This window comes from Leucoraja erinacea, chromosome 2 (genome assembly GCF_028641065.1).
Source record: "Leucoraja erinacea ecotype New England chromosome 2, Leri_hhj_1, whole genome shotgun sequence".
Classification (NCBI taxonomy): Eukaryota; Metazoa; Chordata; class Chondrichthyes; order Rajiformes; family Rajidae; genus Leucoraja; species Leucoraja erinaceus.
This window is the reverse complement of record NC_073378.1, coordinates 34,694,585-34,708,565: the sequence shown is the minus strand read 5'-3', so window position 1 is coordinate 34,708,565 and position 13,981 is coordinate 34,694,585. Positions and strand designations below refer to the sequence as shown.

The window sequence follows — 13,981 nt, the reverse complement described above, 5'->3', positions numbered from 1 at the left end:
ACAAGAATAAAACTGTTACAGACATCAGCCAAACCTTAGGCTTACTAAAATCAACTGTTTGGGACATCACTAAGAAGAAAGAGTGCACTGGTGAGCTTACTAATCACAAAGGGACTGGCAGGCCAAGGAAGACCTCCACAGCTGATGACAGAAGAGTTTTATCTATAATAAATAAAAATCCCCAAACACCTGTCCGACAGATCAGAAACACTCTTCGGGTGTGGATTTGTCAATGACCACTGTTCGCAGAAGACTTCATGAAGAAGACCCGCTGAGTTTCTCCAGCATTTTTGTGTACCCGCAAAAATAGATGGACATGTTAGTTTGCAAAGATGTACTTAAAAGAGCAGCCTGGAACAGTTCTGGAAAAAAGGTCTTGCGGGCAGATGAGACGTAGATTAACATATCAGATTGATGGCAAGAGCAAAGTATGGAGGAGAGAAGGAACTTCCCAAGATCCAAAGCATACTACCTCATCTGTGAAACATGATGGTGGGGTTACAACTGCTAATGGTGGTAGCATAAAGAATTCTGAAGTGTATAGACACGTTCAAACAAATGCCTCAAAATTCATTGGCCGGTGTTTCATTCTTCAGCAAAACAATGATCCCAAACATACTGCTAAAGTAAGAAAGAGTTTGTAAAAGCTAAAAAATGGTCAATTCTTGAGTGGCCAAGTCAATCACCCGATCTGAACCTAATTGAGCATGCCTTTTATGTGCTAAAGAGAAAACTGAAGTGGACCAGCCCCCAAAACAAGTACAAGCTAAAGATGGCTGTAATACAGGCCTTGCAGAGCATCACCAGAGAAGACACCCAGCAACTGGTGATGTCCATGAATCGCAGACTTCAAGCAGTCATTGCATGCAAGCGATATGCAACAAAATACTAAACATCACTACTTTCATTTACATGATATTGCTGTCCCAAACATTATGGTGCTCTGAAATGGGGGGGGGACTATGTAGACCATGTAGAAATTACAGCTGTAATTTCTACATGGTGAAACCAAATTGTAAATGATAAATAAATGATGAGTCTTTGTCCCAAACATTATGGAGGGCACTGTAAATCATCTCAACCCCTCATCCCCATGTCCCACCTGAATAAGCACCCATTTCTCCTCTTCAACATATATTCCTTCCCCTGGCATCAACAATTGGTACTACTTCTATCCTATCTCACACCTTTTGCCATTTCATCTCTGGTCTTTGTCCAACCACCTGCATATTAAACCTCATCCTCTACCCCTAAACCGTATCCACCTCTCACTTGCCAGGCTTTGTCCCGACCCTCTTCCTTTCCAGCTTACTTCGCCCCCACCCCCACCCCACTGCTGAGTTACTCCAGCACTTTGTCTCCTTGTTTTGTGAACCAGCATCTGCAGTTCCTTGTTGAACCTTGTCTGTGTTCTTAAAGGCCAGTGTGAGTGTATTTTCACATGTGGTTACACCTTACCCTAGTGCAAGAATCAAGTGTTACTGTTTTAACAATCAAAATGATGGACGAGTCAAGGATGATCAAGAATGGGTCTCACCCCAGTCACTCCCTCTTCTCCCCTCTCCCATCAGGCAAGAAGTATGGATGTATGAAACACACACCTCCAGATTCAGGAACAGTGTCTTCCCAGTTGCCATTAGGCAACTGAACCATTCTATCAACTAGTAGAGAGTGGTCCTGAGCTACCATCTACCTCATTGGAACCCTCGCACTATCTGTAATCAGTCATTACTGGGCTTAATCTGGCACTAAACATTATTTCTTTTATCAAGTTTATCTGTACACTCGATGGCTTGTATTGTCTTACAGCAGACTGGTTAGCACGCAACAAAAACTTTTCACTGTACCTCGGTACACGTGACAATGAACTAAACTAAGTAACTAAGCTACACTAGCTCAGCTTGACCGTCTTGTTTCGAAGGCACATAAGAGTGGAAAATTGTTCACTGCAGCTTCTTCTTTGTGCACCACCAGACTAATTTCTGTGCATTGGAAAATGATGCAAATAATTGGATTTCGGGAAAGTAACTTTGTCTAAAACAGGAAGCAGTCTAAGGAAATTTTTGGTTGTAGGTTTCTGTCTAAGTGCTTAGACAGGGTTCTCAGTTACTCAAGTCACAAACCCTGGGGTAAACAATAGCACTCCACCTGATATGAATGAATAAGTTTATTGGCCAAGTATTCACATACAAGGAATTTGCCTTGGTGCTCCGCGCGCAAGTGACAACATGACATAGTGACAGTTAGGAATGACACATAAAACATTAAACATTAATAATAAAACATTATAGATTAAACATGTGAATTAAATAAAATACCAGAGCAAAAGAAGGCAAATAGTCTAAGGGAAAACCTCACGCTCTATGATAGTTTGTTCTGCTCAACAATATATCATTTTTACCTTCCAATGTATGAAAATGTTAGAGACTTTATCAGAGTTCTGCTAAATACCAATATTCAAAAGATTTAATTTTTTTTTTAATTTAGAGACAGCGCTGAAAGAGGCCCTCCGGCCCACTAAGACTGCGCCGATCAGCAACCCCCGCACACTAACACTATCCTACACACACTAGGGACAATTTACAATTTTACCAAGCCAATTAGCCTACAAACCTGTACATCTTCGGAGTGTGGGAAGAAACCGAAGCACCCAGAGAAAACCTATGCGGTCACAGGGAGAACATACAAACTCCGTACAGACAGCACCCATAGTCAGTTTGGTTTATTGTCACGTGTACCGAGATACAGTGAAAAGCTTTTATTGTGTGCTATCCAGTCAGCAGAAAGACAATACATAATTATACTCGAGCCATTTACAGTGTATAGATACAGGGTCAGGATTGAACCCGGGTCTCAGTAAGACAACTCTACCATTGCGCCACCGTGATGCCCACATAGATGCTGAATATTGGTTTACACAAAGAAAGTCATATTCTCGATCACCTGAAAATAGCAGTGGTACTTTATTACGCGACTTAAACTGACCACAGTTGACTCTTAAGTAGCAAACAGTTTATTTTCTCTCGCTCGCCTATTTCTGTTCTTAGCTAATGCTTGAAGTCTACCCTCAGACTGCACTATGTTGGAGAGGGTAAGCAAGAAAGGCCTTTACGCCATTGTTCACAAGCAAGGTACTTGTGTAGAAATGGCTTTACTTAATGGAACCGATTCACAGTTATTGCAACCAGAAGCCTTGGCACTGAATATATCAAGAGCAAGTTTATTTTATTCCACACGGTGGAAGACAGGGCTGTAAATTATCCATTCAACCAAATAAGCGTTCTTTCACAGCAGTGTACAATTCCAGATTACAGCTTTCCATGCTTCAGAATACACAAGCACTCCCTCAAATATACTGCCAGCCATGTACACATACATACTGCATAGCACATTTAACTGAACTAAAACGAACAGAGGTAAACTTTCCATCTTGCTGCTTTTGTGTACATAATGCAAAATAGTAATTCAAATCTAATTCAACTAATAAGTAAAAGCAGTTTTGAAACCAATAACGATACAACGATAAGTCATGAACATTTATATTTCACACTATGTTTTAAATCACCTGCAAATGCAGTTAAATAAACATTATTGGTTAAGAATACTGGATTGCTTCCAAATTATGATAAATAAGCAGTGCTATCTTCAAGGCATCATAAAGACAAGTGAGAATGTTTTTGTGCCTGTATATAGCGGGGTGACAACAAAAATATACTGTTTGCAGAACCATACGAGAAGTGTATAACCAGACTGGCTAACATAAAAACACAAAGTATAAAGAGCCCATTTGATGCAGCACAAAAGTGTTATTGTGATTTTCTTTAGGTTTTGGGTCCAGCCACCACTATTTAATATGCCCAGCAGCTAAAAATAAAATCCCTACTTGTTTAATAAACCACTTAATAATACCTTTAAAACGATGGAATTCAATACATGAGCTCATATGCTATAGGTGGCTTTTGCCCAACAGATTTTACTAATAACACAGAGCAGTTACGAACACTTGTTTACCAAAAGAAAGCTTTTCTGTCATGTGTCTTTACTGTCACGGAAAATCTAGATGAGACACCAAGGAGTTTGCAGATGGTGGACAAGATCAAATTTTGCTGATTTTAGCACTAGTTTTCATTAATTGCTCTACAACCTTCAACAAGTACACTTCACATTTGTAGGAGACATGTGCCTGCATTTGCATGTAAAAAGTTAGACATGTGATTAGATTCAGAGAGGCATACATAGAGAGATACAGCATGGAAACTGGCCCTTTGGCCCAACTTGCCTACACTAGCCAACAAGTCCCAGCTACACTACATAGAAACATAGAAAATAGGTGCAGGAGTAGGCCATTCGGCCCTTCGAGCCTGGACCACCATTCAATATGATCATGGCTGATCATCCAACTCAGTATCCAATACCTGCTTGCTCTCCATACCCCATGATCCCTTTAGCCACAAGGGCCACATCTAACTCCCTCTTAAATATAGCCAATGAACTGGCCTCAACTACATTATGATCTCAGTCCTAAAAGATTTCCCCATTAACCTTAAACTGTGACCCCTTGTTCTGGACTTCCCCAACATCGGGAACAATATTCCTGCATCTAGCCTGTCCAACCCCTTAAGAATTTTGTAAGTTTCTATAGGATCCCCCCTCAATCTTCTAACTTCTAGCGAGTTTCTATAAGATCCCCCCTCAATCTTCTAACACTAGTCCCACCTGGTCCATTTCCCTCTAAACCTGTCCTATCCATGTACTTGTCTAATTATTTCTGAAACGTCGGGATATTCCCAGCCTTAACTACCTCCTGTGGCAGCTTGTTCCATACACCCACCACCCATTGTGTGAAAAGGTTACCCCTCACTCATTTTAATAATTTGCTCTTCACCTTAAACCTATGTCCTCTGGTCCTCAATTCACCTTGAAGAGATCGGGTAGACTTCCCAAAATGCAACAAGACACATTTCTCTGTACACAATGCCATCAACCATTCCTCAGCCCACCTGGCCAATCGATCAAGATCCTGCTGCAATTTTTGCACAACCATCTTCATTATCTGTAAAACCATCCACTGTGCCTTCAGCAAACTTGCTAATCTTGGCATGTACAGTATGTTCTCATCCAGATCATTGATATAGATGGCAAACAGTAATGGGTCGAGCACCGAACTATGAGGCACACTACTAGTCACAGGCCTCCAGTCTGCGAAGCAACCTTCCACCATCACTCTCTGCTTCCTTCCATGAAGCCAATTTTCTATCCCCACGGAAACAGGCCCTTCAGCCCAACTTGCCTTTACTGACTAACATGTCCCATCTACCTGCATTTGGCCGGTATCCCTCTAAACCTATCTTATTCATGTATCTGTCAATGTTTTTTATTGAACGTTTTTTATTATAAGAGGAATAGGACGGGATTTCAAAGCCTGAGCTTTGAATAAAAACATGAGAAATGTGAAAATGAAAAGAGATATGTTCATAATTTAGAACCAAGCAACTGTGTCGGCTTCGCGTGCACTTAGGTTGTTCTAAAGATATTTATTCTTGGCCAAAATCAACAATCAAGATTTTGGTTTGTTAACCTGAATACAGTGAAAGTTAATTTGTTACAAAAAGGAATCTCAGTTTTAAAACGCAGCCAAGGATTGACTTCATTATCAGGTATATGTGACAACATTGGGAGCTATCCTGTTGCAGCATTTGATTACAGGATTATTTTAACCTACAATGTAGTTGAATGGTGAATGTGAGACCAGTGTTTGGCTAAATGGCATTACAGTGCCGTTTCTAACTTGCCTTTGCATGTTCTCATTGACAACGGGCTCCTTGTGTCTTTAAGTGCTTACGTTGGACGGTCCCAGCATCTGTTTGTTATCAGACTGGCAGCTTGAAAATAAACCCAGTTATGAATTTTATCAGCTGTTGGTGGTGGTGGGATGGGGTGGGGGGTAGTCTTGCTCTGCTGAAACCTACTCTGCTTCATTGACTGGGAATGAAAAGATTCAGCTGAAATGCAAGAAAAAAAGATGAAGGAATCTGGGAGCCATTTGTGGGTCAAGCTCTGGTAATGAAATGATTAAATTGAAAAGTTGAAGCATGTGGGTTGGTTATAAATGTTAAATATAGAACTCTCCTGGCTGGTGTTGACTGTCATGCGTCCAAGATTTTGAGTATGCCATTCACATAGTTTCATTGCGACTACCTATTCAGTTTAATTTTTTGTTTATAAGGTGGTTTGATTCACATCATGCCCTTTTGAGAGTAATAATTGCTTTTGCAACCTTTTCCGATGGTTGCTTGGCGGTGATTATAACTAATACATGATTAAACCAGGATGCTCTTCTAATTGTAACAGAAGGGAGTAAAACGTTCATTTGTTGCCTCAGTAAACTGATGCCAATGGAATGACACACAAAGGAGAAGAGTGCTGTGCAGTGCATGTACTTGTGGAAAGTGTTCAAATGTTGCTCTGCCACAGTCATATAGCATGAAAAGAGGCCCTTCAGCCAACTTTGTAGGTCAATCAAGATGCCCCATCTATGATAGTCCCATTTGATTGAATGATACTCTATTGTCACATGTAGATACAGTGAGATTCTTTGTTTGCATACAGTACTAGTATGTAAGAGATGCCATATAAAGGGTGCCAACAAAGTTACAAGAATATTCAATATAGTCCCTCTTTCAGATCCCCCACCTTCCCATGCCAGGTCCCTCTTTGTTCTCGGCACCTTCCCCCCCGCCCCCAACTCCGTTCCTCCTTGTCAGCGGGTTCACCACCAACCGCCAGGACCCACACTGGACCTTCCTCGTCCGGCCGCCGGCACTCAAGTGGGCGAAGTCTCTCTCCGACAGCCTTCCACTCTTACCGACAGCCCTGCTCGCTCACCGATGTCTCTCTTCTCCTCGCTCAGTCAGCAGCCAGGCCCGGTCCTGGCCCAACATCCACCTCTAAATCTTTCTTATCCATGTACCTGAACCAGAGTCTTTTGGCCTCAATTACCTTCTCTGGCAGCTTGTTCCATACATCTACTACCCTCTAGGTGACCGTATTAAATCTTCCCATCTCACATTAAACTATGGGCTTTCCTTCTGTTTCCCCAGCCCTAGGATAAAGACTTTGTGCATTCACGCTATCTATTTTTCTCATGATTTTGCACATCTCTGTACAATCATTCCTCATCCTCCTGCACTCCAAGAAATAGTCGTAGCCTGCCCAACCTCTTCCTATAGCTCAGCCTCTTAAATCATGGCAACATCCTCGTAAAGCTCTGCATTCTTTCCAGCATAATGACATCCTTCCAGTTTAGTTTATTGTCACTTGTACCAAGTTGCGTGCTATCCAGTCAGCAGGAAGATGATACATGATTACAATTAAATCGCCCATCATGTACAAATACAGGAGAAAGCGAATAACATTTAGTGCAAAATAAAGTCCAGTAAAGTTCGATTAATGTTAATCGAAAGGTCTCCCATGAGGTAGATAGTAGCTCAGGATCACTCTCTAGTTGTTGATAGGATGGTTCAGTTGCTTGATGACAGCTGGGAAGGAACTGTCCCTGAATCTGCAAGTGTGCGTTTTCACACTTCTGCACCTCTTGCCTGATGGGAGAGAGGAGAAGAGGGAGTGAGCGGGGTGAGACTCTTCTTTGATTAGGCTGTGGCCTTGCCAAGTCACGTGGTGCAGATGGTCAACAGAAGAGAGGTTTGTGTGATGGTGGGCTGCGTCCACAATTCTCTGCAATTTTTTGCGGTCATGGATGGAGATGTTCCCAAACCATATTGCGATGCATCCTGACAAAATGCTTTCTAGGGTGCATTTGAAGAAGCTGGTGACAGTTGTTGGGGACACTTTGGCCTTCAGAAGCCTGCTAAGAAAGTAGAGGTGTTGGTGTGCATTCTTGGCCATTGCTTTAATATGGCTAGTCCAGGTTGCTTGTGATATTTACTCCTTGCAAGTTGAAGCTTTTAACCAACTCTACTTTGGCACCGTCAATGTATGTACTTCACTTCCCGAAGACGATCACTATCTCCTTCGCCTTGCTGACGTTGTGAAAGGTTGTTGGCTTGACATCAGGTTACAGCGTTCTCAATCTTCTTCCCGTGATGTGTCTCGTCATTACTTGATATCCAGCCCACTACATTGGTGTCATCTGCAAATTTGTAAATTGAGTTTGATTTGTACTTGGCTGCACAGTTGTGGGTATATAAGGAGTAAAGACGGGGCTGGGTACGCATCCTTGCACAGCAACCACCCACCTTAACTCCTCATTTGCTACTTAGCCAATATTGTATCCATTCTGCTCTAAGAACATTCAGTCCATGGTCTCCAATACCATGTATTTATTAAGTGACAATTCAAACGCAATTATTTTGGGGGGAAAAACTGCTGTAGGGGTGGAGATTAAGTTAATCTCTGAATCAGATTATGGCAAAAAGATTAGGCAACAGCAAAACCAATCCAATAATCCAAGAAGAAGGATATGGAGGACAGTGAGATCAGTATGGAAAATACTTATATACACAAGATAGACACAAAATGCTGGAGAAACTCAGCGGGGTAGACGGCATGTCTGGAGAGGAGGAATGGGTGACGTTTTGGGTCGAGACCCTTCTTCAGACTCGTCAGAAGAAGGATCTCGATCTGAAACGTCACCCATTCCTTCTCTCCAGAGATGCTGCCAGTCCTGCAGTTCCTTCCTACACATTCTAATATACAAGGGCAGTTTGAGATTGAGGAGGAGGAGATGTTGGGGCTCTTATAGAGCTTTAAGGCAGATATACCCCAAGACTTGATGGGATTTATGCCAGGTATTAAGAGCCAAGAGGGGATTGCAGGAGCCGGATGAAGATCTATGCATCATTTCCAGCCACATAAGAGGCCCAGAGGACAGAAGGGAGAGCAGCTAATGTTGTTCCTTTATTTAAGAAAAGTAGAGAATCGAGGGAATTATAGGCCGGCAAACCTCATGTCAGTGATAGGGATGCTATTGGGATTGGGAGAGGATTCTTCGGGATAGGATTTACTTCCATTTGGAAGAGAATGGGTTTATTAGGGGCAATTAGCAGGGCTTTATACACAGGTTGTGTCTTATTAACTTGATTGCATTTTTTTGAGGAGGTAACGAGGGTGATCGATGAGGGTAGGGCGGTGGAAGCTGTCTACATGGATGATGTTTTAGCAAGGCATTTGATGAAGTCCCCCATGGTTGGGCGATCCAGAAGAATAAACTGCACGGGATTAATAGTGACTCGGTCGTATGAATTCAGAACTGGCTTACTGATAAAAGACACGGGGTTGTGGTGGAAGGACAATATTCAGGCTGGAGATATGTGACCAGTGAAGTTCCACAGGAATCTGTGCTGGGCCATCACCTGTTTGTGATAAATATATATAAATATATATATAAATATATATAAATAAATAACTTGAATGTAAACATGGACGATCGAACACTATGAGGAACACTGTCAAGGTATGCAGCGGAATATAGTTTGGGCTACAGAAATGGGTGGAGAAATGGCAGATGGAGTTTAATCCAATGAGGTATGAGGTGTTATACATTGGGAAGTAAAACAAAAGGGCCAAAAATACAACTAATGGCATGAATTTTAACAGCATTGATGTACAGAGAGATTTTGGAGCCCAAGTCTACAACTTTCCGAAAGTGACAGCACAAATGGATAGAGTCGTAAAGAAGGCATATGGTTTATTTAGGGGCATGGGGTATAAGAGTTGGAACGTCATGATGCAGCTTTTCGACTTGGTTAGGCCACATTTGGTGTATTGCATATAGAACCCATTTCATGAAGGAGGCTTAGGAAAGGATGCAGAGGAGGTTTACCAGAATGATGGCTGGATCAGAGGCTATTAGCTGCAGGGAGAGGTTGGACAGACTTGGATTATTTTCCCTAGAATGGTGGAGATTGCAGGGAGACCTGAAAGAAGTATATAAAGTTATGAGAGGCAGATAGGATAGGCAGTCAGAACCTTTTACCCAGGATGGATAAATAAAATACTAGAGGCCATAGCTTTAATGTGAGAGGAACAAAGTTTAAAGGATATATGCAGAACAACATTTTTTTGTTACACAGAGGGTGGTGAAAGCCTGCATTGCGCTGCTGTTGATAGTCAATAGACAATAGGTGCAGGAGTAGGCCGTTCGGCCCTTCGAGCCAGCACCGCCATTCAATGTGATCATGGCTGATCACCCCCAATCAGTACCTCGTTCCTGCCTTCAAACCCATATCCCCTGACTCCGCTATCTTTAAGAGCCCTATCTAGCTCTCTCTTGAAAGCATCCAGAGAATCGGCCTCCACCGCCCTCTGAGGCAGAGAATTCCACACTTACAACTCTCTGTGAGAAAAAGTGTTTCCTCGTCTCCGTTCTAAATGGCTTACCCCTTATTCTTAAACTGTGGCCCCTGGTTCTGGACTCCCCCAACATCGGGAACATGTTTCCTGCCTCTAGCTTGTCAAACCCTTAACAATCTTATATGTTTCAATAAGATCCCCTCTCGTCCTTCTAAACTCCAGAGTGTACAAGCCCAGCTGCCCCATTCTCTCAGTATATGACAGTCCCACCTTCCTGGGAATTAACCTTGTAAACCTACGCTGCACCCCCCCAATAACAAGAATGACCTTCCTCAAATTAGGGGACCAAAACTGCACACAATACTCCAGGTGTGGTCTCACTGGGGCCCTGTACAACTGCAGAAGGACCTCTTTGCTCCAATACTCGAGGCAGATACAATAGTAACATTTAAGAGACTTAAATGTAGGCATAAAGATATGCAGGAAATAGGGTGGGAGGGGGGGGGGGGGAAGAAGATAAATATTATGGCAAGGTAGATAAGAGATGAAAGGTACACAAAATTGCTGGAGAAACTCAGCGGGTGCAGCAGCATCTATGGAGCGAAGAAAATAGGCGACATTTCGGGCCGAAACCCTTCTTCAGACTGATGGGGGGTGGGGGGGGAGAAGGAAGGAAAAGGGGAGGAGGTGGAGCCCGAGGGCGGGGAGATGGTAGGAGACAGCTCGAGGGTTAAGGAAGGGGAGGAATCAGCAAGGGCTAACAAAATTGGGAGAATTCAACATTCACGCCATCAGGATGCAAGCTGCCCCGGAGGAATATGAGGTGCTGTTCCTCCAATCTCCATAAGAGATGATCTTGGTATCCTGTTCGGCACAGCCATTATGGGCCGAACAGTAGTATTCTGAGAGATAATAATTATTAGTAGGAAGGAATTGCAGATGCTAGTTTACACCGAAGATAGACACAAAATGTTTTGAGTAACTCAGCAGGACAGGTAGCATCTCTGGATACTGAAGAAGTGGCCCAACCCAAAACGTCACCCATTCTTTGCCTTTTGGGTCTACCTTTGATAATAATGATTATACTGGTTGACAATAATGTCGTGTATGGGAACAATATTGTAGTATACAGGTAGACAATAATGTAGTGTACTGGTAGAAAATGCTAGATCAAAGGGAACATCTTCTACACCATAAACTATAAGTGGCTGGGATAAAAAACAAATGGAACAACTGGTAAAACTAGACAATATAAATAATGTACATTCCGGAAATCACAGTGAAACATCGCTGCCAAGCAGCTGCGGCTCGCCTGCAGCCCGTCTGTCTATTTCTTTTTTTTTTGGTTTTCTTTTGTCTTGTTGGACGTATGTTTTAGTTTATTTTTAGTTGTGTATGTGTGGGGGGATGGGGAAACTTGTTTTAATCTCTTCCTTCGGGGGGATGTGACCTTTTCTTTATCGTATCTCCATCTCTGTCTCCGCTGAGGCCTAATCGCGGTGCTGGCGGCCTCCAACTGGGGCCGACCTCGAGGCTCCGGAGGCAGAGCCAAGACTCATCATCGTTAAGCTGGCCGACTTCGGGGCTGTGGTGGCGCTGCGGCGGTGGCCTAACTTCGGAGCCTCAGAGGCTTCGGCCGCTGGCCCAGTGGATGACAACATCGGGAGCTCGCAGGTCCCAGGTTGGTGACCGATTCTTCGAAGCTCCCACAACAGCTTTGTCAGCTGGACTGGAGGGTGGCAGCTTCGTCCGCACCGGGCCCCGGAGTTTGAACCGGCCCGTTCGCGGAGCTCGGATTCGGCCGCGGGATTTACCATCACCCGCCGGGGGGCCCAACATCGAAAGGCTGGATCGCCTCAACGCAGCGGGAGAACAAGGAAGGAAGAGACAAGGACTTTAAGACTTTGCCTTCCATCACAGTGAGGGGGGTATCTGGTAGACTGGTCGGGTGTTCTGTTATTTTATTCTATGCCATGACTGCAAGTTACGTAATTTTGTTCAAACTAAAGGTTTGAATGACAATAAAGGATACTTTGTACTTTTAAATTGTGTCAACTTATTCTTACATTATTACCATTCCTATTGATGATCAAGAACTTTACAACGCTGAATTTCTCTGTAACTTAAAAATTCTATTTTAAAAGAGTCAGGAAGAACACAGTCAAACAGTGACAAAACACACTTTGCAAAACATAGCAATTAAAATAAGCAACCAAGTAGTGATTCTGGTCAGTAATTCAATTTTGAAGTAGTTTCAAAGGAAACTTAAGATACCACCAGAAACCATTGTTTACATTGCCAAGATTAAATTCCGTAATTATGTGTATTATAGAATGTACTTTATTTGGTATTTACCTGTGATTTTGTACCCGTAGGCGGCTAGTTGACCTGCCATGTATTCGCCATCTGAATTATTATGTGAACAACCCCAAGTCTTCACCCAAATTTTCTGTGTTCCAGGAATAACACTGCAAATATTTTTTTAAAGTAATGAAAACAATAATTAAACTCAAAATTTCAAATCATTATACTAAATGCCCCCGAACGTACATAGATAATTTTCTATTTCTGGTCACATTAATATTAAAAAGATAATCTATTAATAATATCAGTTGTAGCAACACCATAAATACAATCACAAAAATATCCTTTATGTGCAAATTCAAGATGCAAAAGTTGATTAAACTACCTATTTGAATGGTTTGTGATTATATCAATGCGCAACGATCAGTTTTTATTACTTTCAGTATTTTCACTCAGTGACAATGGAGAAATATTGATATATTACCAAAAAAGAGTGGTCTATAACTTAGAAGGAAACTTAAATGAAAATGTTCCCATGCACTTGCTATATTTATATTTTGGCAGAGGTGAAACACTGAAATCAAAAATCCTATTGGTGCACATTCGTACAATCACATGCTTAAAGCTGATCCAATGCAAAATGTAGACAGTGTAGATAGACTATGGTCATGATGGAAGTGGTTAACTTTTAAGGTGATCAAAAGAGTATATTTTTAAAACACCTTCAAAAGTATTATTGGAGATGTGCTCCTTATTTCTCACGTTTTGTGGAGGACCAAAATGATTTAAGGATTTAGGAGCGCAGACATACTGCACACCAAGCTCCAACCTGCACTTATAGCCAGTGTATTTACTTAACAGAGTCCACTTTAATTTCCGATTAAATGGTAACCAAGAGAATGCTGATACTGTGATTATAAAATGGAAAAGTAAAATACTTTCCAGGATGGAATGACAAGAAGCCATAACTTTGAAGGATAAAGCTTAACGGAAATATGAGGAGCAAGTTATTTTTGTTTTTTCATTGAGGGCGGTGAACACTTTAAACATGCTGCAAGGGTGGTGGTAAAGGTGGATATGAAGGTGGTATCTAAGACGTCTGCATAAGCATGTGAATATGCAGGGAATGGTGGAATATGGATTGTGTGCGAGCAGATAAGATTGATCTTGGCATCATGTTCAGCACAAACATTGTGGGCCGAAGGGCCTGGCCCTCTGCTCTGCTGTACTGTTCTTTGTTCTATGAAACAATCCAGAAGATTGGCCTCCAATAAGCTTTAACATTTTGCTTTGCCTTGGTATTGCTCCTATCAGTGGTGTCTTCCTCCCTCCAGTTTGCCGTTACCACCATCCCCTACCTATTTTA

At 42.2% G+C, this 13,981-nt stretch overlaps 1 protein-coding gene across 1 annotated transcript in view; it reads right to left on the bottom strand.

Moving 5' to 3' along the window:
• cdkal1 (CDK5 regulatory subunit associated protein 1-like 1) overlaps positions 1–13,981 on the bottom strand; it is a 555,783-nt gene that overhangs the window by 528,369 nt on the left and 13,433 nt on the right. The window contains exon 3 of the mRNA XM_055654805.1: positions 12,667–12,779. Within this exon, the coding sequence (XP_055510780.1) occupies positions 12,667–12,779 (113 nt within the window). The remainder of the gene's footprint in view (positions 1–12,666; positions 12,780–13,981) is intronic.